This window comes from Barbatula barbatula (genome assembly GCF_947034865.1).
Source record: "Barbatula barbatula genome assembly, chromosome: 4".
Lineage (NCBI taxonomy): Eukaryota > Metazoa > Chordata > Actinopteri > Cypriniformes > Nemacheilidae > Barbatula > Barbatula barbatula.
Genome location: NC_136768.1, coordinates 8,139,399 through 8,163,553, shown reverse-complemented (window position 1 = coordinate 8,163,553; position 24,155 = coordinate 8,139,399). Strand labels below are relative to the sequence as shown.

General features: G+C 40.5%; 2 protein-coding genes across 2 annotated transcripts; one reads left to right on the top strand and one right to left on the bottom strand.

Annotated features, from left to right (window-relative positions):
• Positions 1–342: 342 nt before the first annotated feature.
• rint1 (RAD50 interactor 1) lies at positions 343–4,949 on the top strand. Its single transcript, XM_079453985.1, has 13 exons — positions 343–762; positions 904–1,145; positions 1,380–1,553; positions 1,629–1,769; positions 1,990–2,143; positions 2,295–2,405; positions 2,695–2,920; positions 2,997–3,134; positions 3,307–3,506; positions 3,704–3,921; positions 3,995–4,175; positions 4,300–4,418; positions 4,499–4,949. The coding sequence occupies exons 1-13, from the start codon at positions 544–546 to the stop codon at positions 4,707–4,709; spliced, it is 2,334 nt and encodes a 777-aa protein (XP_079310111.1). The 5' UTR covers positions 343–543; the 3' UTR covers positions 4,710–4,949.
• A 120-nt stretch (positions 4,950–5,069) lies between these two features.
• On the bottom strand, positions 5,070–23,995 carry cfap54 (cilia and flagella associated 54; the record flags this gene model as incomplete). The annotated part of the gene is made up of 68 exons (XM_079454391.1): positions 5,070–5,189; positions 5,295–5,381; positions 5,464–5,605; positions 5,718–5,824; positions 6,013–6,102; positions 6,160–6,353; positions 6,912–7,046; positions 7,245–7,431; positions 7,502–7,622; positions 7,713–7,811; positions 7,894–8,065; positions 8,149–8,272; positions 8,354–8,500; positions 8,588–8,748; positions 8,825–8,987; positions 9,345–9,474; positions 9,566–9,717; positions 9,824–9,990; positions 10,070–10,220; positions 10,315–10,368; positions 10,554–10,679; positions 10,772–10,858; positions 11,374–11,559; positions 11,722–11,788; positions 11,868–12,038; positions 12,439–12,526; positions 12,615–12,818; positions 12,923–13,078; positions 13,313–13,412; positions 13,577–13,712; positions 13,813–14,006; positions 14,202–14,414; positions 14,750–14,922; positions 15,005–15,165; positions 15,259–15,444; positions 15,813–15,895; positions 15,984–16,080; positions 16,162–16,288; positions 16,388–16,501; positions 16,607–16,706; positions 16,800–16,922; positions 17,223–17,345; positions 17,470–17,625; positions 17,710–17,857; positions 17,940–18,082; positions 18,170–18,355; positions 18,453–18,545; positions 18,630–18,812; positions 18,912–19,033; positions 19,228–19,278; positions 19,375–19,504; positions 19,634–19,759; positions 19,867–19,919; positions 19,995–20,175; positions 20,485–20,622; positions 20,704–20,795; positions 20,893–21,010; positions 21,100–21,212; positions 21,318–21,410; positions 21,853–22,045; positions 22,278–22,379; positions 22,482–22,595; positions 22,683–22,826; positions 22,915–22,973; positions 23,051–23,219; positions 23,314–23,457; positions 23,568–23,673; positions 23,847–23,995. The coding sequence occupies 68 exons, from the start codon at positions 23,993–23,995 to the stop codon at positions 5,070–5,072; spliced, it is 9,024 nt and encodes a 3,007-aa protein (XP_079310517.1).
• Between the last annotated feature and the right edge of the window lie 160 nt (positions 23,996–24,155).

Sequence of the window (24,155 nt, the reverse complement as noted above, 5' to 3'; positions counted from 1 at the left end):
CTATAGGCTATTTACGATAGATTAATATCGCTACAATTCCTTCAATTATTTTTCAACACGACTCATGAACGTGAGATTAACGTTCGCTATATTGGTTATTCGTTTTAAACATTTGGAATTTGTTTGGATAAACCATATATAAATAGGCGTATTGACACCGTTTTTATTTGCGCTTTGTATACAATTTACATTTATTGCATTTAGTTTTGTAAAAAAAGTTAATGTATTTTTTCTCTAATAAATGTGCTTTGAAAGATAATTATTTTTTCAAGTTGCCAGGTTACTGTACATACCTCACGATTTACCTCATGATTATTAAGCAGGTTACGCAAACGCTAAAGCACGCAAAATAAATATTCATGAGCCAAAACCTATTCCGTATTAGTCCAATCGCATTTAGACGCAGCATATACATTAAAAACAAAATAAATATACAATATATAAGCTTTAAACGAGCAGTGTTGTATTGCGAATGATGATACCATCTCCCTGCCACTAGAGGGAACCGCGTACACAAAATTCACAGATGACGTGTCAAGAAACATGGCAGCGCCTATGATGGAGCTCGACAACCACAACAGCGATGATGTATCGCAGCTTAAACGCGCCGACAGCCTCAAATCTCCATCTGAGGACGGAAGCTTTACAGGCAACGTGGTTGAACTTGTACAGAAAGAGATCGGCAGTGATCTTAAGTCGCTGAAAAATGTCGCGGGGCTTTTGGAGAAATTGACATTAGAGAACAAGCAGTTGGAAGAGCAGGTAAAAACAGGCAAGACGCTATTGGCATACAAGTAATGACGACAAACATGCTTTTTGTTTTCTATTCGTGTACAAAAGGTTGTTTAATATATAAATGTTAAATGTGCAGATTGCAACAAATGCGATTTGTTTGGTCTGCAGGTTCAGACAGTATCATCTTCAGTTCCTTTGCGCGTGTCCGCCGCCCTGTCCGCCGCAGATGAGTCTCGGGTCAAACTGGACTCTTTAATGGAGAAGGAGAGACTTCTGTTCAACACTTTACAGCAGCATCTGCAGGGCTCACAGGTGTGGGCAGACAGCATTGGACAGGTCCTGGGTCAGCTTGATACATTAGACAGGCATATGAAGTACCTGCAATGCCTGGCTCGGATTGAGGAGCTCAGGTGAGGTCGACCATTATGATGTCTAACAAAAGATTGCACTTTGCACTAGTACTTGTCACATTTAGTATGCATGCTTTTACTATTTAACATTTTAAACCCGTGATTGTGCCAACTTTTCCCTAAAACAAATGCCATGGATTTTGTTATCTAATGCAATGTACAGTATACAATAAATATTTACAAATACTTCTTGGGGGGAGTAGTCTGACCCGGTCTCTTCTCACATTGAAATAGTGACAGTATTCAGCAGCATCTGATGACCAACAGCGTGTGGGAAGCAGTTGGAGCCATAGACAGCATGGCCTCTCTGGACATGGGTTTACGGGAGTCAGGATGTACCCACCTTCAGTCTTTTCTCAGAGAAACGCTTCGCTTCTGGCACAAGATTCTTAAAGACAAACTAGCCAGGTATAAAACTTACTAGTATTAAGCTTGATTTGCTCTGTGTAAACAGATAAATAAAGCATGTCACACTTTTTCAAGTGATTTTGAGGAAGTCCTGACGCAGTTCCACTGGCCGTTCATTTCGCCCCCCACACAGTCCCTCTCTCCCCCTGCAAATGCTCAGGAGCTCAACAGTCAGCTGGAGCTGCTGGTTTCTCAACTTCTATCTCTGCAGACCTCGTATCCTTAACATATCAGTCTTTCTGAAATGCAGTTTCCGGTTGATTGTTATATTGGATATCTGTAGCTCAGTGGTAAGAAGATGGCACTAGCAATGCCAAGGTCATGGGTTCGGTCTCAGGGATTGCGCATACAAATGTATAGTATAATGCAATGTAAGTCGCTTTGGATAATATGTAATCTCGCTGGCGAAAATAGTTTTTCTTAACAGTTATTTCAGGGATGACCTTATTTCAGAGAAGGATGCACCGTCTCGTCCTGGACTTTCCCAGAATCCTCCTCTCTTGCTTCCCATTCAGATAATGCTGCTTCCCCTCAGCAAAAGGTTTCGATACCACTTCACAGGAAACCGGCAGACCAACAACTTAAGCAAGGTCATAATGTGCATTTAACTGTACAGTTACATTCAGATATTGTTGTTGCTCTTTCTCAGAGACTTCACCTGTTAATACATAATAATTTGAACTTGAAGCATTTTTTAGAAAGGTATGTGGTGTTAACTGAAATCTTCCGTCACCTTTACAGCCAGAGTGGTATTTGACTCAGGTGCTTATGTGGATTGGTAACAGCTCCAACTTTATGGAAGAAAAGATTCAGCCTATATTGGATCGTGCTGGAGGCAAGATTCATGCCAGTGTAAGAAGGTTTTTCTAAGTTTTGTGTCATTCTTATAAAAAAAGATTTATTATATACTGTTGCCAATTTTATTGTAATGACAGCAAGTGTCACTTTTTGATGTTAACACTACATGCATAGCATCGATCCCTACAGAGCAATTCTGTTATATTGAATCCACGTGATATTCATCCAATGGAGAAAAGAAAGTCATAGGGGTTTGAGTAAACTGACAGAATTTTAATGTACGGATTTAAAGGAGTAAAACCGTTCATTTAGATTCATAGCAGTGTTCCTCTATGTCCTCTAGGTGGAGCTGTGTAGGGGCCTACTCACTTTAGTGCAGGAGAAGCTCGCCCACGATGCTCCTCGGTTGCTCTATGATGATGCCCTGTTCTGCCATCTCGTCGATGAGGTGCTGCAGTTTGAAAAAGAGCTTCGCACCACCCACAGTTACCCGCACTCTTACCCTGGCATCTTGCACATACTTCTGGAGGAGAGTGTGTTCCAGAAATGGCTTAGTGTGGAGAGAAAAAGTAAGTTTGCTGAATGGTTCGTCACCGAGACACATTTGTCACTTGTGATGACGACGGTCATTATGTTTCGCTGCAGTGGCTGTGGAAAAAGTGGATGCCATGCTGTCGGCAGAGGGGGCCTGGAGTTCTCAGTATAAAGACATCACAGATATGGATGAGCTTAAAGCGCCAGACTGTGCAGAGACGTTTATGACCCTTCTCCTAGTCATCACAGGTATTATGAAAAATCGGGGAAATGAACACGAAAGGTTGCCTAAATTATTTCTTTTTTGACCAACGCTACAAGAATTCTAACAGTATGTTTTATTGTTTGGTTAACTACTCTTTGTTTCTACATAAGCAGGTTGAGATATAATTCTGGCTGGTTCTCTCTACCTTTCTTGTAGAGCGGTACCGTGCTCTGCCGTGTTCACGAGCACAGCTCAGTTTTCTGGCTCTGCAGAAGGAGCTTGTGGATGATTTTCGAATTCGCCTAACGCAAGTGATGAAAGAAGAGTCTCGACAGCCGCTAAGCCCGCGTTACTGTGCCATCCTCAACGCTACCAACTACATCTCGACTGTTCTCGGTGACTGGGGAGATAATGTTGTAAGTATTTTTGAGCCATGCTGAGAGATTCGCGTTTCCTTTTATTTCTAGATAAAGTAATACGTTTGATTCCCAGAAAATAAACCAAATTGTATACCCTGTATGCAAGCATGGCATTAGCATTTGCACTGCAACATTGTATTTTCCGTTCGGCTTTACAGAAGCTCACAAATTCACATCCATTGTCCCTCTGTCAGTTTTTCTTACAGTTGCAGCATGCAGCAGTGTCTGTGGGCGAGGAGATCTTGGGACCTCTGGGGGCCACTGAGACGGGGCGATTGGCCTCTCTGGAGGGCTCTTTGTTTGAGGCCTTATTGGCCCTGCTGGAGAGGTTACGAGGGGACATGCAGGGACGATTACTGGACGCAGTTATGAGAGACGTTAAGGAGAAAGCACAGGCATACTGTAAAGATAGGTGAGTCATTAATAAAACATTTCTGAACTTTTTACAACACCTGGTTTCTGAAGCAAATCTGATCTATTTTCAGATGGATCTCTCTGCCGTCACAGTGCGACCAGGCCACTATGTCTTTATCCAGCTCTGCGTGTCCCATGATGCTTTGCTTGCGGGATCACTTGCTCCAGTTGCAGCAGCTGTTATGTCTTCCTCTTTTTCAGATGCTCTGGCAGGGTCTCGCCGAGAGGCTCGACAACTTTATCTACGAAGACGTCAGTCTCATTTTATCGTCTCTACTAAATTTTTCTGCAAAGTTATACTACAAGTACATTGAGTTATATTTAAAATGAGTCGTTTGTTTGGACTGAATTATTGTTCGGCTCTTATTTGTTACAGTTGATACTCTATAACCATTTCAACGAAGGCGGGGCTGCACAACTCCAATTCGACATGTCCAGAAACCTCTTCCCTCTGTTTGGTCATTACTGCAAGAGACCTGAAAACTTCTTCAAACAGTAAGCATGTCCAAGAGTAGCTAATATATGAAACATCCCATTCCATTACCTCATTCTCAACCGTTTCCTTCTTTACACAGCATAAAGGAGGCATGTATCATCCTGACTCTTAAGGTCGGCCCCGCACTGTTGTTGTGTGACGTATTAAAGCAAGCAGAGGATGAAGATGGAGCCCTGAACCCTCAGCAGCCCAGTCCAGAGTCGGCACTAAACGAGATGGGCATCTATAAACTGGCATCCAGAGATGTACAGATCCTTTTAAAGCTGCGCTCCAACTTGCTCAACCAATGAGACCACCTTCCCGTGGCCTGGCTCCAGATGTAGCTCTTTACGATGCTTTACCAGACACTAAGAGAACTCTTATATTTAACAAAATATACAGTATTTACAGTGGACTGAACTGTCAAAGAAGAAATATTAACAGTAAGTACTATATGGTGCTGATGCAACACTGCATTATCAGACAAAAACATTTACGTTGGACGTTTATGCTCTAGTGATTCAGATCATAATAAATTAATAGACTTTTCTAAGTTCCTGACTCTTTATTTGGTTCTGATAAAAACTGTACTATTTAAATGTTATTTTGAAGGAGTAAAATGGTTAAGTGTTGTAGTTAGAAGTGTTGAGAGATTTAGTTTTTGTAGGTTTTTAACTCAAAAGAGAGAGTAACCAGGTAATGAAGCCAGTGTCCCGCAGTGTGCTCCCTGTTAAGGGATTAAAGCAGTGTTCCAGGTCATGAAGAGTCTGCATGCTTGGGTCAAAGGGCAACTGCGTAAGACAAAGAATAACACAATGTTAACTCCTGTGACATCTATGATCTGTGTTTTAAGATTACATTACAGAATTCTGATGTTAGTTAAACTGTCGCTTTACCTCTGTGATGGGTGTTGAGTTAAAATCAGGTTTCAGTAAATCCCTGATCTCATTGCAGACACTTGTGGTCTTCTCCAAAAGAATCTCCTAAATGAAACCAATATGACTCACAAATAATCCAGACATATATGTGACAAATTTAGCCTGCTGATTCACGGCTCAGACCGACCTGTCTGGATGGTGTGGAGGTGGATGTTCTGCTCTGCTGTTCTTCTTGTGGGCTAATGGGTGAGGTTGAACTGGTGATGGGTGAAATGTTCCCATCCATCTCTTCGCACAGTGAGCCAAGTAACGCATGAACAGCCTTTAGTCTGCAAGAAGACAAGAAAGAGGAAACCCAGAGTTAAAGAACATTTAACCCACGTCTTAACCCAATAATATTAGGTATCTATTAAGAAATTAGGACAACTACATAAATCCTACCTGTCCAAATAGACCAGGCTCTGCCCAGCCTGCAGTCCAGCCATGGCCTCGGCACTAGGACTCAGCGCTGATAGAGGAGCATTATTCACCGCAAAGACAAGCAGAATCTGAGGAGATACAATATTAAACTCTGTTACAAGTAAATCATGTAAAGAAGTCTACACTTTCCCCCTGTTTTAATGGGTTAAAGGTCTGATGGAAGTGTTTACTAATGTTTCAGTGAATTCAGATCAAAACACAAATAACAAATGAATTTGTAAGAACAATAGAACAAAGACTAGCAGAAGTACACTACCATGTTCTCCTCAAAGAGGGGCCTGTGCCACTGGATGCACAGTTCCCGGACGTCAGTGCTGGCCCAGGGATACAGATCTGGTTCACCTTCCTGGCAAAAATTTGTCAAAAGATTCATGTTTTTCTCTCATCATTTATTAAACATTACAAAATAAAACGTCTGTGTATGAACCTGTATAAGATGAGGCTCAAGTATTAGAGCAACAGGAGGGTCAGGAACGGCCCACTGCTCTCTGTAAGACGGCAAGTGACAGCTGAAGAAGCTGTGTAATTGTGAAAGTCTCAGAGCAAGATTACAATGCCCAGCCACAGATGTCAGCCCATCAGCACCCTTTATGGCTCCTGAATAACACATACATTAATACAGTGGTGTTGTATGCTATGTAACAATATTTGTATTTGTAAATATTTCATTTAAATGAATACAAACGGCTTGAAAGTAAAATGGTGCAGTGAAAATTAGGAATTTTAAAGAAGCTCAAGATTTCCCTTCTAATGTTAAAGCACAACAGGCAGTTTACAAATATTTCTGTTTGTAATGCCATTTTATTTATAGACACTGTTGCCTGATGCACTTTCTTGAAGAACACAGACATGAATTTTATATATGGTCTATTAATAAGAAGGTACATTTCCATATTCCGACAGAAAGGAAAATAAAACCTAAAAGAAAGACAATAATTTTATGATGTTGGTTGTATCGTGATCCACGATCATGACAGATCCATGTGTTTTGTGTGGAGAGAAACATATTATTGTCAGTTATGACAATGTCTTATGAATTCCAGAATTTAAAGTCTGTTAATCGGTCATTGTAACCCTTTGCTCTAATTATTCGATGTATTTATTAATGATTATTAATATATACAGTATTTATGGATGACTAATTGTTTCTACTACCTGGTCGTGAGGAGACCCGTAGCAGATTGAGCAGGTGTGTGTAGTAGCGGGACATTTGCATCCAGGTCAGCTCATGTTGTGTGTCCACAAATGCTTCAGAACTGAGGATAAGCTTGCCATGGTTTTCCAGCCCCCCTGCCAATCAAAACAACAATTGCAGCTTAAACACAATTGAATATGACTCACAGTAAAAAATTCAAGTAAAGACTACACAAATTACATGTCACTCATAGATCTCATAATGTAAAATACGAAACTCCTTATTTAAGAGGAATGTGGACAAAGTGAACACACCATTTGTAAATGGTCAAACGATTAAGGGTTAAAGTTTACCGCAGGGATGCAGGAGATCATTTAGCGCAAAACCAGGTAGGGCTTTTATTGTAGAAGAGGACAAGTGGCCCTCGGCATCTTCAGTGAAACCATGAAATCTGTGACATCTGCCGATAGCTTCTGATGTCTTTAAAGCTATCCTCAAACACACCCAGAAGAGCAGCAGATAGTTCTCTCCAACTGTTTCCTAAGATCACACACACATGTTAATAGTTTGAAAGAACTGTTATTTCAATCTTCTACACACTTCAGAGCACCTTGCTGGTTTCATCAGGTGTTGAGGAAGGGGGATCGGCCAGATGTACAGGGGGTGGGGCTTCCTGCTCCCATTGCTGCAAGCACACCAATGCCATTTCCATGTAGCACCTATGTATTAGCCTAAAATAAACAGATGTGAAAACATTCGGTCTTGTTTCAACATAATTATTGGAGTGATTAAAAAAACATAAATACTCTAAATTGACTTACAACAGGTTGTGGCTGTGACTATGGTGAAATAAGAGGCACCGCAAAAAGGCTTCTAGGATGTTCTTGGGATCATTTTTTTGCATCGAAATAAGACGCCTACTACCCAGCCATCCTGGAGACATATGACCGACAACATAAAGTTAGTACGATGCGAGAGGTCGGATCAAACCTCAATATCTACTGGTCACCTGTGCAGTAGAGGATATCAGCCTCCATCTGGAGGTCTCTGTGAGCAGAACCCTGTGAGATGTTTAATGCAGACTGCAGAATGTCTTGTGCAGCTACCAAGGGCATCCAGGGCTCCTCACCTCCTTCTGAACAACCTGACAGAGCCTGCCATGCCAAAGAATGACCTGGAACGCATATAAGTAGGTTTCATTGGTGTTTATATTAAGTCCTATTAATGACATTGAACTATGTGTCATCTCTGTTATACCCATCCGCATGGTTGTCTTGGCCAGCAGGGGTATCTGCAGAAGATAAATGTTCTTCGGGCATTCCGACGGAAATTCCACCTCACCTCCTTTTTTGAGATTTAAGGACTCTCCAAGGGAAGAGAGCTGAACAGAGGACAATGCTACCTTTATAATATGTAACGCTATCTACAGTATATATCTATTACATAAAAAAATGATAGAAACCTGTTGCTGTAATAGTTTCTGTGTGAGCCGGTGAAGAGTCTGACTTCCTGTTCCTCTCAGATCACTAAGTAGCAACGCAGCCTCAGCCAGAGCCATTTGAGAGCGCTGAGACAAAGCGATGCGCCCAGACAGCAAGCTTACAATCTCCTGAAGTTACACACACATGTAACACAAACAATCAAGATCAAGCGGCACTAAATCAAACACTGTGTGTAATATCAAGTTCACACTGACTTGTAGAATGGATGTACTGTCCTCTCTGGCTTTTCCACAGTGTGTGTTCATTTGGACGACCTGAAGGAGCAGCAGAGCTTTAGTGTCCGGGTCTCCCCATGCGTCAGCCTCTTCTAGACCTTCTTTCAGCACCCTGAATGCTTCTGTACTGCTGTCGACACCTGCTCAAACACATCCGGGCTGTTAGCAAACAACAAAAAACAGCAAAATGTGAGTTACATCTAACAAACGTTGTACCAGCGTAGATGGAAGTTCCAGGAATATGGTCTACAAGCGAGCAGACCACCGCCAGCCGGCAGCGCAGCCAGAGGAGGCGATCGATGCGTCCTCTAGCTTCCACCCATGCTGGAACATCTCCCATCTGGAGACTAGGAATAGACTTTGGCTCTTGTGAACTGATCTGTATAGAAAAAGACAGTCTTTTTGAAAGGTCTTAAAATAATGTGGCGAGCAGGGCGGGATGAGAGCCGCGAGGGAAAGGCGCGAGGCGGGTCACGGAGGAGCTCCGGAAGCATAAGAGACGAGCGACAACAGTGAAGTGCGAGAGAGGACCAGGCCTGGACTTTATATTGTGTTTTATTATGTTTTAAGTTTGTTTTGTTGTTTGTTTATTTTTTTATAAAGATGTTTTTTGTTCGCTGGTTCCTGTCTCCTTCCTTCCTTTATGGATCTTTGTTACAAATATATATATACAGAGGAATTAACAACAAAAAATAAACTGTGAATTTATGTGAGTAAATGAGGGGTTGACCAGTACCTGATGTACTTTAGATCTGGATCGTCTGAGGGAAGAGGAAGGGGGTCTGGGAGGAGGCAGAGGGCGGAAATCACTTTGAAACACAGGCGACCTCTGGAGAAGATTCATTGAAGACACTGCCAGATCTGCACTATATAGGAGAGAAGACATTTATTCCTATTTGAATATAAAGATATTTTATCTAATAGCTATACCTTTGCATATATAATCTCATACACTACCTGGCAGCCATTCTGCCCTGCTGCTGGTTGATACCGGACATCAAGAGGCTGATATCCACTGCGAGTTCCAGTTCTTCCGGATCAGTGATCAGTTGCTGCGAAGCAAAGATCTCAGGACTAACCAGAGCATGTGCTTCTTTTAGGAGTATGGCCTGAAAGATGCCAATAGTGGTACATTGCATTTACATATGACCACTATTAACATTTTTTAAGTTAACAGTTATATAAACAGACATGTGTGGTTGTACTCTGGACCACCTTGAGTTTCCCTGACGTAAGTTTGTCCTTCTGTGCATTAATTTGGAGACCCCTGGGTTTTAGGATATTGTAAGATGGTGTATTGCAATCCACCGCATCACCGCTGGGGACATCTGACAGGCAGATCTCTGAGCTTTTCTCCTTAGTTTCAGTTATCTCTGATGGGTCTAACACACAAACATATCAAATACTATTATTCAATTTATCACTTTAATTGTCTATACCTAACTAGTAAGGAGGGAATACCTGGTGTTGGTGGCTCGGGTAAGTTGTGTATAGTGCTACATATAGCTAAAATCAAATGAACTCTGGTCATCAGGAGTCGCCTGGTCAATTTAGAGCCATAAAGAGCCATGATGTCTCCACTTGGACTCTGGTTAACCACATCCTCAATAACCTAAAGAAGATAGCACATAGAGCAACAGTATTTTGGTAGATCTATGATATGTGCTAGTTATATGACATACAGCTGTTAGAACATGCAGGCTGACCTGAATGTTAGAGGGATCTAAAAGAGGCTCGTCTTCAATAAATCTTTTTGTTGCCTGTGAGAAGCAATGTATGTTTTAAAGTTACAACAAACACATTGGGAGAAAAACGAATGCATGATAAAATTCATACAAATATAAAATGAACACAACTAACATGCTGACATTTAATGTGTACTGCGGATAACTGCATGTATTGTTTTTATGTTTGAGTATGTTGTATCTTGTATATGCTGTCGTACTCTAGACGGTTCCCCTGTCCCCCTGTGGTTGCCACCATGATGCAGAGGAATTTCTTCACCAAATGTGAGACTATTTAGCTCTTCTACCGCCTGACTGAACATCCTCAGTTCTGTCAGGACCTTTATCTGCACACACACAGACACAAAACAAGTGAATAAAACGGCAAACAAACAGCAAACATTCTGTATGTACCAACAGTGTACAAACAGCAACAAACCTTCAGTATTCTGCATGTGACAGTGAGGTGTACATCACGGCACACCGTTTTGGTAATATACAGAAAAAGAGTCAGCATAGGAAGAGCCTGAAATATAAAGTTATAACAATTTAGTTCAAGCAATTTTTTAAGTGCTTTTGTCCTTTTTCTTTTCTTTTTACTTTCATTTATTTTTCTTACAATTTTTGTTTAGTTTCAGTCTCAATCTTATTTCAGTTTATTGCTGAGGCAACATTTAATATATTGAGTTTTAGTAAACTACAATAACCTTGAAACCAACAGTTACTATTTTATTAGAAAATCAAACAAGTACATTGTTAAAAATAACCATTCTTTTATACAAGGCTCTCTGAAAACTTGATTCCGATTGGTGAATCACACCATACAGTCAGCGGGTCATTATCACAAATAACCCCTCAGAGCAATTCAAGTTCTGATCACCCTGCTTTTATTTTCCAATATTGATCAGCCGACTCAACATAATTCTTTATGAACATCATATTTTAGGATTCATTTTAAAAGTTTTTGTTTTAAAACGGACACTAACTCTGTGATGCACACACACTGCTTTTGTAAAACAAGAGAGATTGTGGGTCTTTTACCTTGAGAAAGTGCCCTGAGTTATACAACCAATGGCAGAGAAAAGACAAACTGGCAACGGTAGTTCCAAGATTCCCCCGATCCGGCTCAGAGAAGACATCAATCCCTGGGATCAATTCTGTCTCCACAGAGTACGTGGAGTATGCCAGGTCCGTCGTCGGACAGGGCATAGAGGCCATCAGGAGACACTGCAGACCACACAATCTTGTTAAACATTTATGCATTTTGGCAGACGCTTTTATCCAAAGCGACTTACATTGCAATATATTATAAATTTTGATTCTGAGTATTTGAGTAAACTCTTGTTAAACTTGCACATAATATATGCAGTTCAGTGAGTGAATTCTGACCTTGAAGAGTTTGGTAGACAGAAGACAGCATTTTGTACGCTGGTTGATGTTGGAGGTCAGGATGTGCCTGTCCATAGTAAAAAGACATCATAATAATTGATAAAACTGACCACCATCACCAAACAAATATTTGGTTTCTCACTAACTGTGCAATCTTGGCTGAAAGCAATGCTCCCTGGAGACAGCCCCATATCCCAGCATGCCGCAGGGTTTCCTGAGAGGTGTTGCTGTCCCACGAGTCACCATCCCATGAATCCAGAACTCCAGGGCTCTGGAGAGCACAGTCTAGGGCTTTACTCCAGAAAGAATGTGCTGATCTGAGGAACACACAAAACATACTCATGCAGGATGCATTTTTTTCTTTTTATGTATTGTGAAGCACATTAAGCATATCTAACAAAATGCTTTAATATTGAATTATTTTAATATTTTAAAATTGATTTAATCATTTTTCATTATATAATCGGCATAAAAGAGCATCTTGTGTTCGTCAGTGCAAGCAAGAAACCTGACATTTGGACAAAAGCGATAACATATTGTCAATCAACAATAACAATTGTGTGAATCGGGTCAATGTAACAGATTTGCTTACATAAATCTTTATACTTATTAATAAAGAATCATAAAAACTGTACACTTATTTCTATGTATTCATAAAATACAACTTAGGATTCATACGCTGTATATAAACTTATTGAGAATAAAAGCAGGTCTTACTTTCGATTTCCTTTATAAAAATGCAGGTTTCCAAGGTCATGGAGTGCTTGAGCATGCAGGGAGTTGTATTTATTTGCTTGGAGATATTCTGCACGAAAAGCAAAACAACCCATGTCTATACATGCTCACAAACAAATTCTAAGTTACAAGCCTGACTAATTCCAATTGGTGCTCACTAATGGCATTGTTGTAGGAGGACAGGATGGTCTGGATCTGGGACGGAGGTAGGGTTGGGCTGTAGATGGAGCCCAGAGTGCTGTAATCCTCATCCGAAAGGTCTAAAGGACTGATGCCTGGAGGAGTGCTGGCAGCCAGGTTGAACTCCACTTTGCCTTGAAGAACACCACTTGGTTCCTTGGAGAACGGCACCTCAACATATTCTGAGATAACAGACGTGTGATTCAGTAGGTTTTCTAATACAACATTTATAAGAGATATCGGAGAAGTATATGCAACCAGAAGGGGCTCTGAGTTTCGAGCTTACGGTGCTGGGTATTCGCCAGCAGTAGGTGAAGAAGAGTTCGGCTGTGCTGGAAGGTCAACGGTGCATGACGACGTCTCTCCAGAGCCTCTCTGAAACAATTCAGTGTGTCCTCAACATCCAGAGGTACACACACCAGACACATGGCTGTTCTCACATCTGTAATAATAAAGAAATTAATTAACAAAATAGTAAAAAATACAGTTCACAAATGGAACACAAAAGAAGATATTATAAGAAATGTCTTGGCGGTTTTGTGTCCACACAATGGAAGTCAATGGGTGCAAATGTTGTTTGGTTACCAATCATTTTATGTAACCCAGATATTACACAAACTAAAATGACATTAATCAGAAAATAAATAGGATCTGGTAACTTCTCAATAATATGTACCTGCAAGTTCCTTAGACTCTGTCTGAAAATCATTTTTGATCAACCGACCTTTTCCACGAGGAAACCTCAACTGTTCACCTGTATAGGTCCTGCATGTCACCTATAGATATCAGATACAAAACTAAACAAAGGCACTTCCCAAGCTCTGCTGCACGCACAAGAATAACCACGACTAAGGTTTGCGTTACCCAGGCTGATATTTTATTGTAAACTAGCTTTTCAAGGAAAACAAAATAATGTGGATGAGATTCTTTCTGTGGTTACCTTTTCTCCGTTGTTCGTCTCAGTGTGGGTGAAGTGAGGCTGGGGGTCTGGAGGTCCCCCAAAGAAGCTGATCCTGTCCAACAGCCTCCTCTGTGCATGTACCAGGAGAGGCGTTACAATGTGAGAGTAACGCTCCCTAGAAATGAGAAAAAGATTGGAAAAAACTATTGAAATGGAGATGATTTATAAACACTAAGTCTACTTTTCCAGTACAAATCATTTAGTGAGCAACGTACCTTGTGTTTGTGTTGTAAAGTAGAGCAAGATGAGCAAGATTCTCCCACTTGGCCTGGTAGTACAAAAGCTCTAGTGTGTGTAGCACCAAAGTTCTCAGCCAGCGCAGATCTACCACTGTCCCATCATCCATTGGGGCAGAGAAGTACAGACTGGCCTCCAGCTCCTCCTCTTCTGTATCATAAACGTTCCACAACTACAGAAAAAACAACAGGTTTAAAAAATGTGTTCTGATGTATTCAAGTTGTTTTCCCATGACTTAAATCTGTTTGAAAAACAATAGTTTGCATAAACAATAGTTTTTCATTTTTTTTTCTATTCAATTTTTTTGTTATTAGTACATTCAGCCAATGCATGTTTGTTTCAGATTCAGACTGATGTACAGTTTGACCTTCAGTTTCTCCATCATGTCCATGAGAAGATCTGTGGCCAACACAAGAAGAGGAGTGATGACTGTGTATAACTGCTCCATTGTCAGCTGTCTGTTATGGACATCAGGGCTATGTAGTCTCTCCACCATCAGGACTAATGTGCTGGACTGGTCCCACAGAATCCGACAAGCCCATTGTAAGGTCGTCCATTGTCCCCATCGATGTGCCAACACCTTATTGTATAATAGTGAAAATTACCTTATCATGTACCTTATCAGATTATATTATTTAGTCATGTTCAGGTCATTTCAAACCTGTATGGCTTTCTTTCATCTGCAGGACACAAAAGAAGATACTTTGAAGAACGCTGGTAACCAAACGACATTGACCTCCATTGACATTTATTGTATGTACAACAAAACCACTGAGACATTTCTCTCTTTCTTCATTTGTGTTCCACAGAAGAAAGAGTCATAAACAGGTTTTGAAGGGTGAATATATGATGACAGATTTTTTATTTTTGGGGTGAACTATCCCTTAAAGACTTTTCAAATCAATCTGCATTTACCATGGCTCTGCGGATGTTTATAGAGGCTTTATTGAGAGTTTCCAGTAACTGAAATGCCGTTTGACCTTCAGGGGGGCCATTGACTGAATGTAGCTCATTGCTTTCATGGTTGTGGACCTTTGAGTGCATTTCACTTTCTGTTTCACTTTCCTCATCACTGGTGTTTGATGCTCCTGAGGATGTAGTGAGAAAAGATAAAGTTAAAATGACCTATCAGGGGTCAATTTAAAAAGTAGTCATGCATGAGATACCCACCATAGTTGGTATTCATAACCTTGTGCCTCACACGTCCAGGATGGGACACTGCTTTGGGAAGTGGAAGTTCAGGTGGTCTGATGTGCTGTGGAACGTTCTTCCACATCACCATCGTTCCACAGCGGGCCAGAGAGAAGAATGACAGCGGCAGATGACTGAAACTGTAGTTCACACAGAAAGATATAAAAAGATCTGATTCAATAGACTAAGATTATTTGTGATAATTCTGGGTTTATGTTGGTGGGTCTCAGCACCAAAGCTGGGGAGGTGGTCCCAGGTTCCTCCTCAGTAGACTAAGGTAAGCACACGCCAGGCTTAGGTTGATGTGACAACGCCAAAGTGAATCCTCGAAGCGGATTTTCCTTAGCTTCCCGGCATTTTGGTGTCTTCTGATAAATGCAGCTAGTTGATTTAGCAAAATGTCCACAGCTTTGATCTCCCTAAGAAACACAACAACAGACATAGTTTGAAAGATGCACTTGTGTCCAATAGAATTTCAGTACCACCACAAGTTCATGAAATAGCTAAACTGTTTATGAATTATATAGTTATGCATGTATGATTGTTTGCTAAAAACTGTTTTACAGTATGAAGATTTTGTTAAAATATAAGAGCAAACAGTAGTAATACTTAATTGTGTTTGTTAATAACATCAACAATTGAACTGCACAGCAAGTACATAATATAAACATACACACAATATACATTTGCATAATATTTACATTTGATTGAACAACTATTGATGAAACAATTATGTGTGGAGGGTCATTCACATAGCTTTTTTTCCCCAAAATGGCAGAACTTTTACCTTTCATTGTTTTGGCATTCGAATGCACTCAACAGTTTCTTCCGTCGCAACTTTTTGCCACCCAAAAAGATGTTACCTTGTTTCTAAAACAAACAATTATGGTATTGATAAAGAAATCCAATTTGCAATATCCGTATGTAAATGAAGGTGCTCAAGTGGAGAGAAACTTACCTTGGTGTTGAACTCAATCACAGATGTTGTGAACTCTTTAAACTCTTCCCCTGTTTGGCTTTGATGGTTTTTTAGCGCTAACAGAGCCTCATCTCGTCTAGAAATATTACAGGCCACCAAAAATGTAACACATTTATTTAAAAACTGTATATGGACCTAAAGAGATGAACGCACTCACCTGCTGAGCCAATCCAAGATGTTTTGCTCCCACTGAATAACCAAATCTATCTCATCTTCTTGAAGGCATTTCTGGAGTAGGCACAAGACAAACTCCAGAAAACAAGACCTTTGCTTGAATTTCATCACTAGATCAACACACACATAAAATCAGTAGATGACAACATAATAAATGAATATGATATTTCTCTAGAATACTGTAGGCTATGTTGTTGCTGTTGTTGTACCCTCTTGGAAGGCGATCTGGAGGGGCTTGTTTTCAATCACTTTGTAGAGTACAACTGGGTCTTCCTCTCCTGTGAGGACATGACCATGAGGTGCCGCAACAAAGGTCATAAAAACTCAAATTACAGTCAAATGTAGCATACAAACAGTCAGATATGTCAGTACATTCCCCCCAGTTTCAAAAGTATGTACTTTAATTTGGATCTAAGAAAACAATATACCTGTTTTATTACAGGAAGTGACATCATAGTCTCCTGCTTGCATGGTTTTCACGACAATGCCATTTAAAGCCTTAATGTGTTCATGTGGCTCCTCAATCTTCTGTAAAAACACACACACACATACACAAATATTAATACTTACGAAAGCAGTAGAGAATATGGTATCCATACAGAAGGTCTACACTTCGCACACCTTCTGTGCGGATGGTGGTTTTTTGGGAGGTGCAAGTGACGGTTCAGTGATCTCCTGAAGCAGTTTCTTTCCCAACTCTATCACATAAGATGCCATATGAGTCTCCTGAGTGAAGTTCAGGCTCTGAAACACACACAAGTATATACAATAGCTGTGGATACATTACGTGGGATGCACACGAACTTGCCCTGTTGAAAGAATCTGCATTTGCTGGTTAGTTATGTTTTGAAGCATAGCTGGTTTAAGCTGGCCATGTGCTGGTTAGGAGCTAGCTGCTTGGGACCAGCTTAAGACCAGCTCATGACCAGCTTAAACCAATTCAAACCAGCTAAGGACCAGCTTGAACCAGCTACCTTGCTTAAAAACATATCTAACCAGCATATGCTGTTTTTTTCAACAGGGTGTCGTCAAAGCGTTTAGTACCTTGGCTAAATAGTACGTCATACAGGCAACCATGTGCTGGAGGGACTCTGCTGTGGTCGCTGGACGTTTCTGCTTGAGCAGTTCTGCGATCTCTATGAGGACTGTGAAGCACTTGAGCAGAACCTGAAACCCACAGAAGTAGCAAAACATCAACATTCGCCTCAGCTATTGGCATAAATTACATTTGTAAATGCATACTAAATATAATTCGTAGGCTTTTATGTAAGAGTAGTACATCAACAGTCACCTCTATGACAGGCTCTGATGGGATCTGATGGTAGATTAATGGAGCGAGAAGGCCGTAACAGTTCACTACAGCTTGCAGGGTGTTACTACTGTCATTGATGTGCAGAGAACAATCTATGGCCACCAGCATCCGTTCACACTCTGCAAGCCTGTCCTCCTGTAAAGAAAAGGCAGATTTACAAAATCTAGGGTGTGAATATGTAACCGGTTTTGAGACAGATTTAATTCTGCAAATACTAACCTGGCCCCATATTAAAGGCCCCCCATCACAAAGGCGATCACAGTATAGTGCCCCCTCCTGAATGTGAATATCAGTCTGGATAAAAATGGTGGAAAGAAAAAGCTGATGTAGGATGGGAGATGACATCTGTACGGTTGCTGGGCGGAGCCTGTGTGGAATAATAATATTTTACATTTGACAGACACTTTGTAGTGCATTTGGTCTTTACCAGAAATAGGATTGCATTTTACCTTGTCTGAGCCAGCCCTTCAAGACAGGCTCCTTGTTCTGGATTCGTGCCCTCAGGATCTAGGCTTGTTGGAAAGGTAAAGTGGCTCCAAAGTTCATTACAAGGTCTTTTGGCGAGGGTGTGGAGTCCTGTTTGATAAGACACCTGCAAACAATAAATAAGAGCGTAAGGAGAATGGATAGCTATTTTGGGTGGCTTTATCCATTTCGGCATAAGTTTAGACCCACAAACCTGTGCAAGGTGGGCCCAGGTTGTAAGCAGGGGCAGAGGCAAAGATGCCAACAGAGGCCTGGTGGTCTCCCCAATACCACTCCCTAACATCCTTCCCTGAGCATCAAAAGCAGCCACAGCAAAAATATACTTTTGATTTGTCTCCAAACAGCTTACTTGAAGTAGCAGGTTGCTTCGGGCAGGAATCTGGTTAAAACAGATTTTATCAACCATTTTAATAACTATTGAGAAGACATAAAAAGCAAGTAATGTGAAATGAGACTTAAAGGGGCATAAAACCAACCATTTCTCCAGTCCCACACAGTTGGCAGTCTTTAAAACGCACTTTTAGGTTGACCCCCTCCGCCTCTTTTCCATAAATGCAATACCAGCAAACCTAAACCAAGAGCAATTTGAGTTGATGTTAACATTCATGAATCCATAGTCATTAGTTGATATAAAAATAAGATGATGCGACAACCTCCTCCTCAAGTGCATAAGGTGCCGGTGTGAAGGTCATGGAAAGGTCGGAGCGTGATAGGAGTATCGGGGCTGGTGGAGGTTGTTTCTTCTCCACCGCTTCTAAACGGCTCTCTGAAGGAGATGAAGAACTAAGAAGCTTCCTCTCCTCCAGCTCTGCTCTTTCGATCAGTGTTATGGCCTCCTGAAAAAGAAAACAGAGCTTCTTGTTTATTGAAATTTGAAATCATGAAATGTAATGTTAGCCAGGCTCATAAATGTGTTGGTGATTTTAAAAGCTAACCTCAAGTATTTTCTTTGTTTCTTTGTTAGACTGGTTCTTCCTGAAGGTCACTAAGGCCTTCTGAGTCAGGAAAACGCATTTTGAGATTTTGTTCTTCTTGATTTTTTCAAGTATCACAGACTCTGTGAAGAAGTAAAATCTGCATTAGCTTGGTGTTTTGATGCAAGCATGTAAATCTGTTTTTCTATTCCTTTCCAGAAATCTACATGCTTCTACTTTTGCTTCTATTGTTCTATTCATTGTCATTTGCTGTGGATTAAACGCGTCTGCTAAATGATTAAACGTAAATGTAAAGGGTATGATTTTTGGAGCTCACCTTCTGTGGTTCTGTTTGTTTCTGGGGTCGTAACTTCCATCAAACTTGTTTCTTCAAAAAAGAACAAATACAGCACATTGAGTAATGACATTCTGTAGGTAGAAATATCATTGACCCAGATGTTTAAAGGTTGTAGATCTTTCAGACCTTGACAGGTGTCACATAGCTTTAGGGAAAGCCTGTGTTGGAAAGCCAGCAGCTCCACATGTAAGTCCATAGCAAGGACAGTAAGGTCAGGTAACCTACTGTCCTCTGGATCTCTCTGAATCTGAAACTTCTATTTTTGAAAGTGATGGAGATTAAAGAATGTTGCGACCATGTTACATATGTGGACTGTAGATTTGTACACACACGAGTTAAGAGGGAGGTAATTACTGGAGGTAATCGGACATTTGTGTGTTTATACCTGCATAAACACCTCATCAAACACCGCAGAACCCCCACCGGATAACCTGGCCCTGCACCTGGACACACACTCCACACCTCTCTTCGTCAAATCCAATGCAGTCTGCAGTTGCTCTACTCTGGACCTCTGCAGTCATTCATGCATGTATAAATAAAGTCTTGAGGCCTTTATGAAATCATACTGTAACATTAATCTGATACAGCAGAACATCCTTATGCAAAAGAACGGCGTACCATATAAAGTGTGCTTTCAGGTTTTCCAATTGGGGTGGAATCTTTACTGCCGTCTTTATTTGTAACAAAAAAGGCATCAAAGTTTGGAAGATATGAAAGACAAAGACATCTTCTATTTATATAACTACATTTCCATAGATCTTTATGGCATGTAGTACCTGTTTTCTTCCCTGACCGTGGCGGGGCATCTGCAAGGCTTTCCAGTACCATGGCCAGTTTCAGAGTCATTTCAGCCACTGATATAAAGTCTATTTCAGCAAGCTGGTGCTCATGAGCCACTTCACACAGCAGGCAAAGGGTCTTCACCCACTATAACACAAAATGTATGTACACGCTTCATTTAAAAGAATACTTCGGTTTGCAATATTCTGCATTATTTACATTTTCATCAATTATCTTTAATTTAAACCCAAGACCTTGGTTTTGCCAACACCATGCACTTCCACCTGAGCTACAAGAAAAGCTGCATATTCTGCATTAGACATGTTTTGCATCCAACAACTGTTATGAAACAACACCCACAAAATGACAATATTTCCATGCGATTATTTCTTGATTTGTTTTTAATATTTCAAAACTGTTGATTTCAAAATCAAGACACTGCATTTGAATATTAACCTGGTCATGGTTGTCCATCTTTCCCAGGTAACGTATAGGGTCATCGTGCCTCATCTCTGCTCTTTGAAATACCGTTTTGCATTTAGCCCAATAGAACAGTACGATGTCCAGCACCAAATCAGCATCCGGCCGGATATCCTATTTACACAAGAGCACACATACACCACCTGAACTCTTGTGTGAGTTAGCGGGTGTGTGAGAGATGTGTGAGGGACTGACCTTGTCTGCCCTGCAGACACAAGCGTGAAGTGTCTGAATTACATTGAAGAATTGTTCTGTCATGGTTGCAGACCCAATATTCCTGTCTTTATCTATGGAGGAAAACAAATGATTAATGTTTACTTCAAAATCTTAATTCAATGAACTTTCTTAATTGTTGTTTATCAGATTTCATCAACATTTTTGTACCAGCTTGACCAGCATCTTTCATTACAAATTGAACTCGCTGAGTGGAGATCAAACATTCCACAGCTTTTAAAAGCGTCAGTTCCTGCTCATATTTCCTGTACAGGCGACCCTCAATGTTCTGCATACAGAAGATAAAAAGCACTATGTAGCTATGTGGACATACTGACTTTCAGATATTGATATTTCAGACTGCACAGAATTGCTCACGTTTAATGTTGACATAAGGGCAGCAGAGAGTGAACCAAACAAGCTCCACTGTTCATATCTGAAGAGCTGCTTCACAAACTTCACCGCAGCATCTACTGAGATCCTACTATCACCTGTAAAGCACACACAGAACAGACACTCTGAGCAGAGATTTATATACACATGAACACACAAAAACGCATAAAAGCAACCAAGACACACTACAGAAAATGACTCACCAGCTACAGCCATCTCATTTAGAGTGGAAGCAGAGGTGACTGCATTCACAGAGGAAGGTAAACTCGCATCAAAAATGTGTTGGGAACCAAAACCTGCAAAATGGGAATATTTGAGGGTATAGTTCACCAAAATGAATAATCTGTCAGATTTGTTCTGTTCGGTCCACACAAAGCCTAGTCGTCATTTTCAAAGCTTAAAAGCTCCAGTCCACATTCACTGCGATAGTACAAATAGCACATTGTATAAAATGTATTCCTTGGTGTAAAGTTTTATAGATTTGGAATAACATATGGGTAAATAACAATATAGGTGAAAACTTTTATGAAGGTTTGGCATCGTTTTCAAAGCTTTAAAGCTCCAGTCCCCATTCACTGCAATTGTATTTAAAATGTTATGATAGTGAGTCACCAATTCATTGTATAAGGTTAGATTTGCAATGGTATATTGGTGAACAAATGAAAGGTGAAAATGGGTGAACTTTCTTTTTGGTGAACTGTTTCTTTAAAATCTAAGATACAAGATGCAGATATCTACCCGACAGCAAGGTAATGCCAGCTGATATGAGCTCCATCACCACTTCCTGGACCTCAAATTCTTCAGGCATGCCGGTCTGAAGAGGCCTGACAGAGCTGTCATGTAAAGCTTCCAGCATGGCCAGGAACTGAGCAGCATTACCTTCAAACATTTCCATCAGCATACGCTCGGTAGGTGTGCGAGGCCATGGACCCTACAGAGCATAAATATACAACGATAAAGATAAGAAAATAATAACTGTGAAACAAGACTATATTCTATAAAGAAGACAAGCTATGACACGAAACAGGGCATCTAAAAGCTATGACATAGAGCACGGCATCTAAACCCTCTGGACTGTTAAACATATTAACACATTTATTAACGATTTTGTGCATTTATTTTTACTTTATAATGAATTTAGTCAATAAAAAAGTAATACTCACCTGCTGTAGCTCTTTTAAAGTTGCCCTCTGTTTGGGTCTGAAGAGACCTTTTGGTTTCCTGCGGTACTCGTACACTGCACGCTTAAACACTATCACTGCAAGCTTCTCTCCATTAAAAGGCAATAACAATACCAAAGACATGCTTAAGAATAATGCACTCATATTAAAAGGAATATGAACAACTGGGTGTTTGACGATTCTCACTTTTATAGCAGCCTCTCTATAAGGTTGTTGGGTCTCAGGTGGCATCGGAGAGCCAGTCATCTCCTCCAGCTTGGCCAGTTCACTTATCTTGCTGAGAGCTCTTCGTGCAAAAACCTACAATCGCCAAAAAAGGCAAAACCACAGGTAAGAAAGAAGTGATGTATAGGCCAATGATAAACACTGTTTTAATGTCAAGCCCACCTCTGCTCGATCTGCCGCCTGGTCATAAAAATAACATTCACACACTGCACAATAGAGTGTGGCCCTCCATGACAGGAAGCTGGGATTCAGCAAAGGAATAGAGGTCTCGAGGCATGTACAAGCCCATAGTAAGTACTCTAAAACCTGAATGAAAGGTGAAATGTTTCAAATGTATAAATAAACTAAATTACATCATATATGTGTGCTAAAAAACGTGTAAAACGTAAATAACCTCTGATTCATGTCCCACAGACATCAGGAATCGGCATATATTGTATATGCGTAATGATCCTAAAGAAATAAATAACGAGTCACAAACACACTTTATTGTCACTTTTATATAACGAAACACAATATTGTCGAAGTACCATTGTACAATATCCAGCATAAGCTTTCATAGGGCAGGACAGCCTGCATCAGAATCCGCAGAAATCCCAGGACGCTCAGCATCCTCTGGACACCACTGCTGTCTGGCAGTTCACCTTTCTCTCTCTCCAAATAGAAGATGCATTGACATTCTCCCTGAAGAGCTCGAAGCTAGCAGACACACAGATCAAATTTGATCAATGAAATATGACACAAAATGATTGAAAACCAAATTAAACAGACAGTATGCAAACGTGTCTCTTACCGTAAGCGGCGCCCTCTTTGTATCCAGACCATCCGAAAAATAAGTCTTCATGAAATGTTCCTCATCTTTTATGCTCTCCAAGCTTATAGTGGAAAACTGTTGCAGATAGAGTCTGTAGCCTTGCCAGAGAGCAAGTCTGTAAAGCTTTGGAATGTATGCAAATGAGACAATTTCAGCATTGCACCGCATACGAATGATAGAAAATTGAATTACATTTCAGTAATTGCATTTTAATAAGAGAACGTGGTAACTACCTTACAGTCAAAGAGGAAATCTGCTATTTTCAACAGATGGACTTCAAAATAAGGTGTAGGGAGGCGAGATTTATACTTGTTCCATGTTTCAAACAGCTTTATGGACCTGCCAGTCACACACACAAACAATTTGCACTTGAATTAAAATAAAATCTAATGCTAATCATGTTGTTATCATGTTACGTAACATAAATACTGAATACTAATACTAAAATAATCACTAATGAACTTGAGCTGGATTGATCAATTACAGCCCATTTGTCATTGAGTTTCTCTTACCCTCTGGAGTAGGACCGGTGGTCCACGTTTGGATACCCCAAATGTTTCTTCATATAAGCTTTGATCTCTTTTAGGTCACTTTGAAAAGTTGATAAAACTGGATTGTTTTTATCTAGGGGTCCGTAATAGGACGCCGGTAGAGGCTCCATTTTTCAGTTGCTGGTGCTAGCTGTTTGAGTTCGTTGTCATGGATATGACTAGCGCGCTCTCTTTCAACGTGCGTATGTGCGTGTAACTTCATTTAATGTGTCCTTTGCAGTAAATATTTTTATACGCTTTTTAGATACTGTACTCCAGTGACTTAACGAC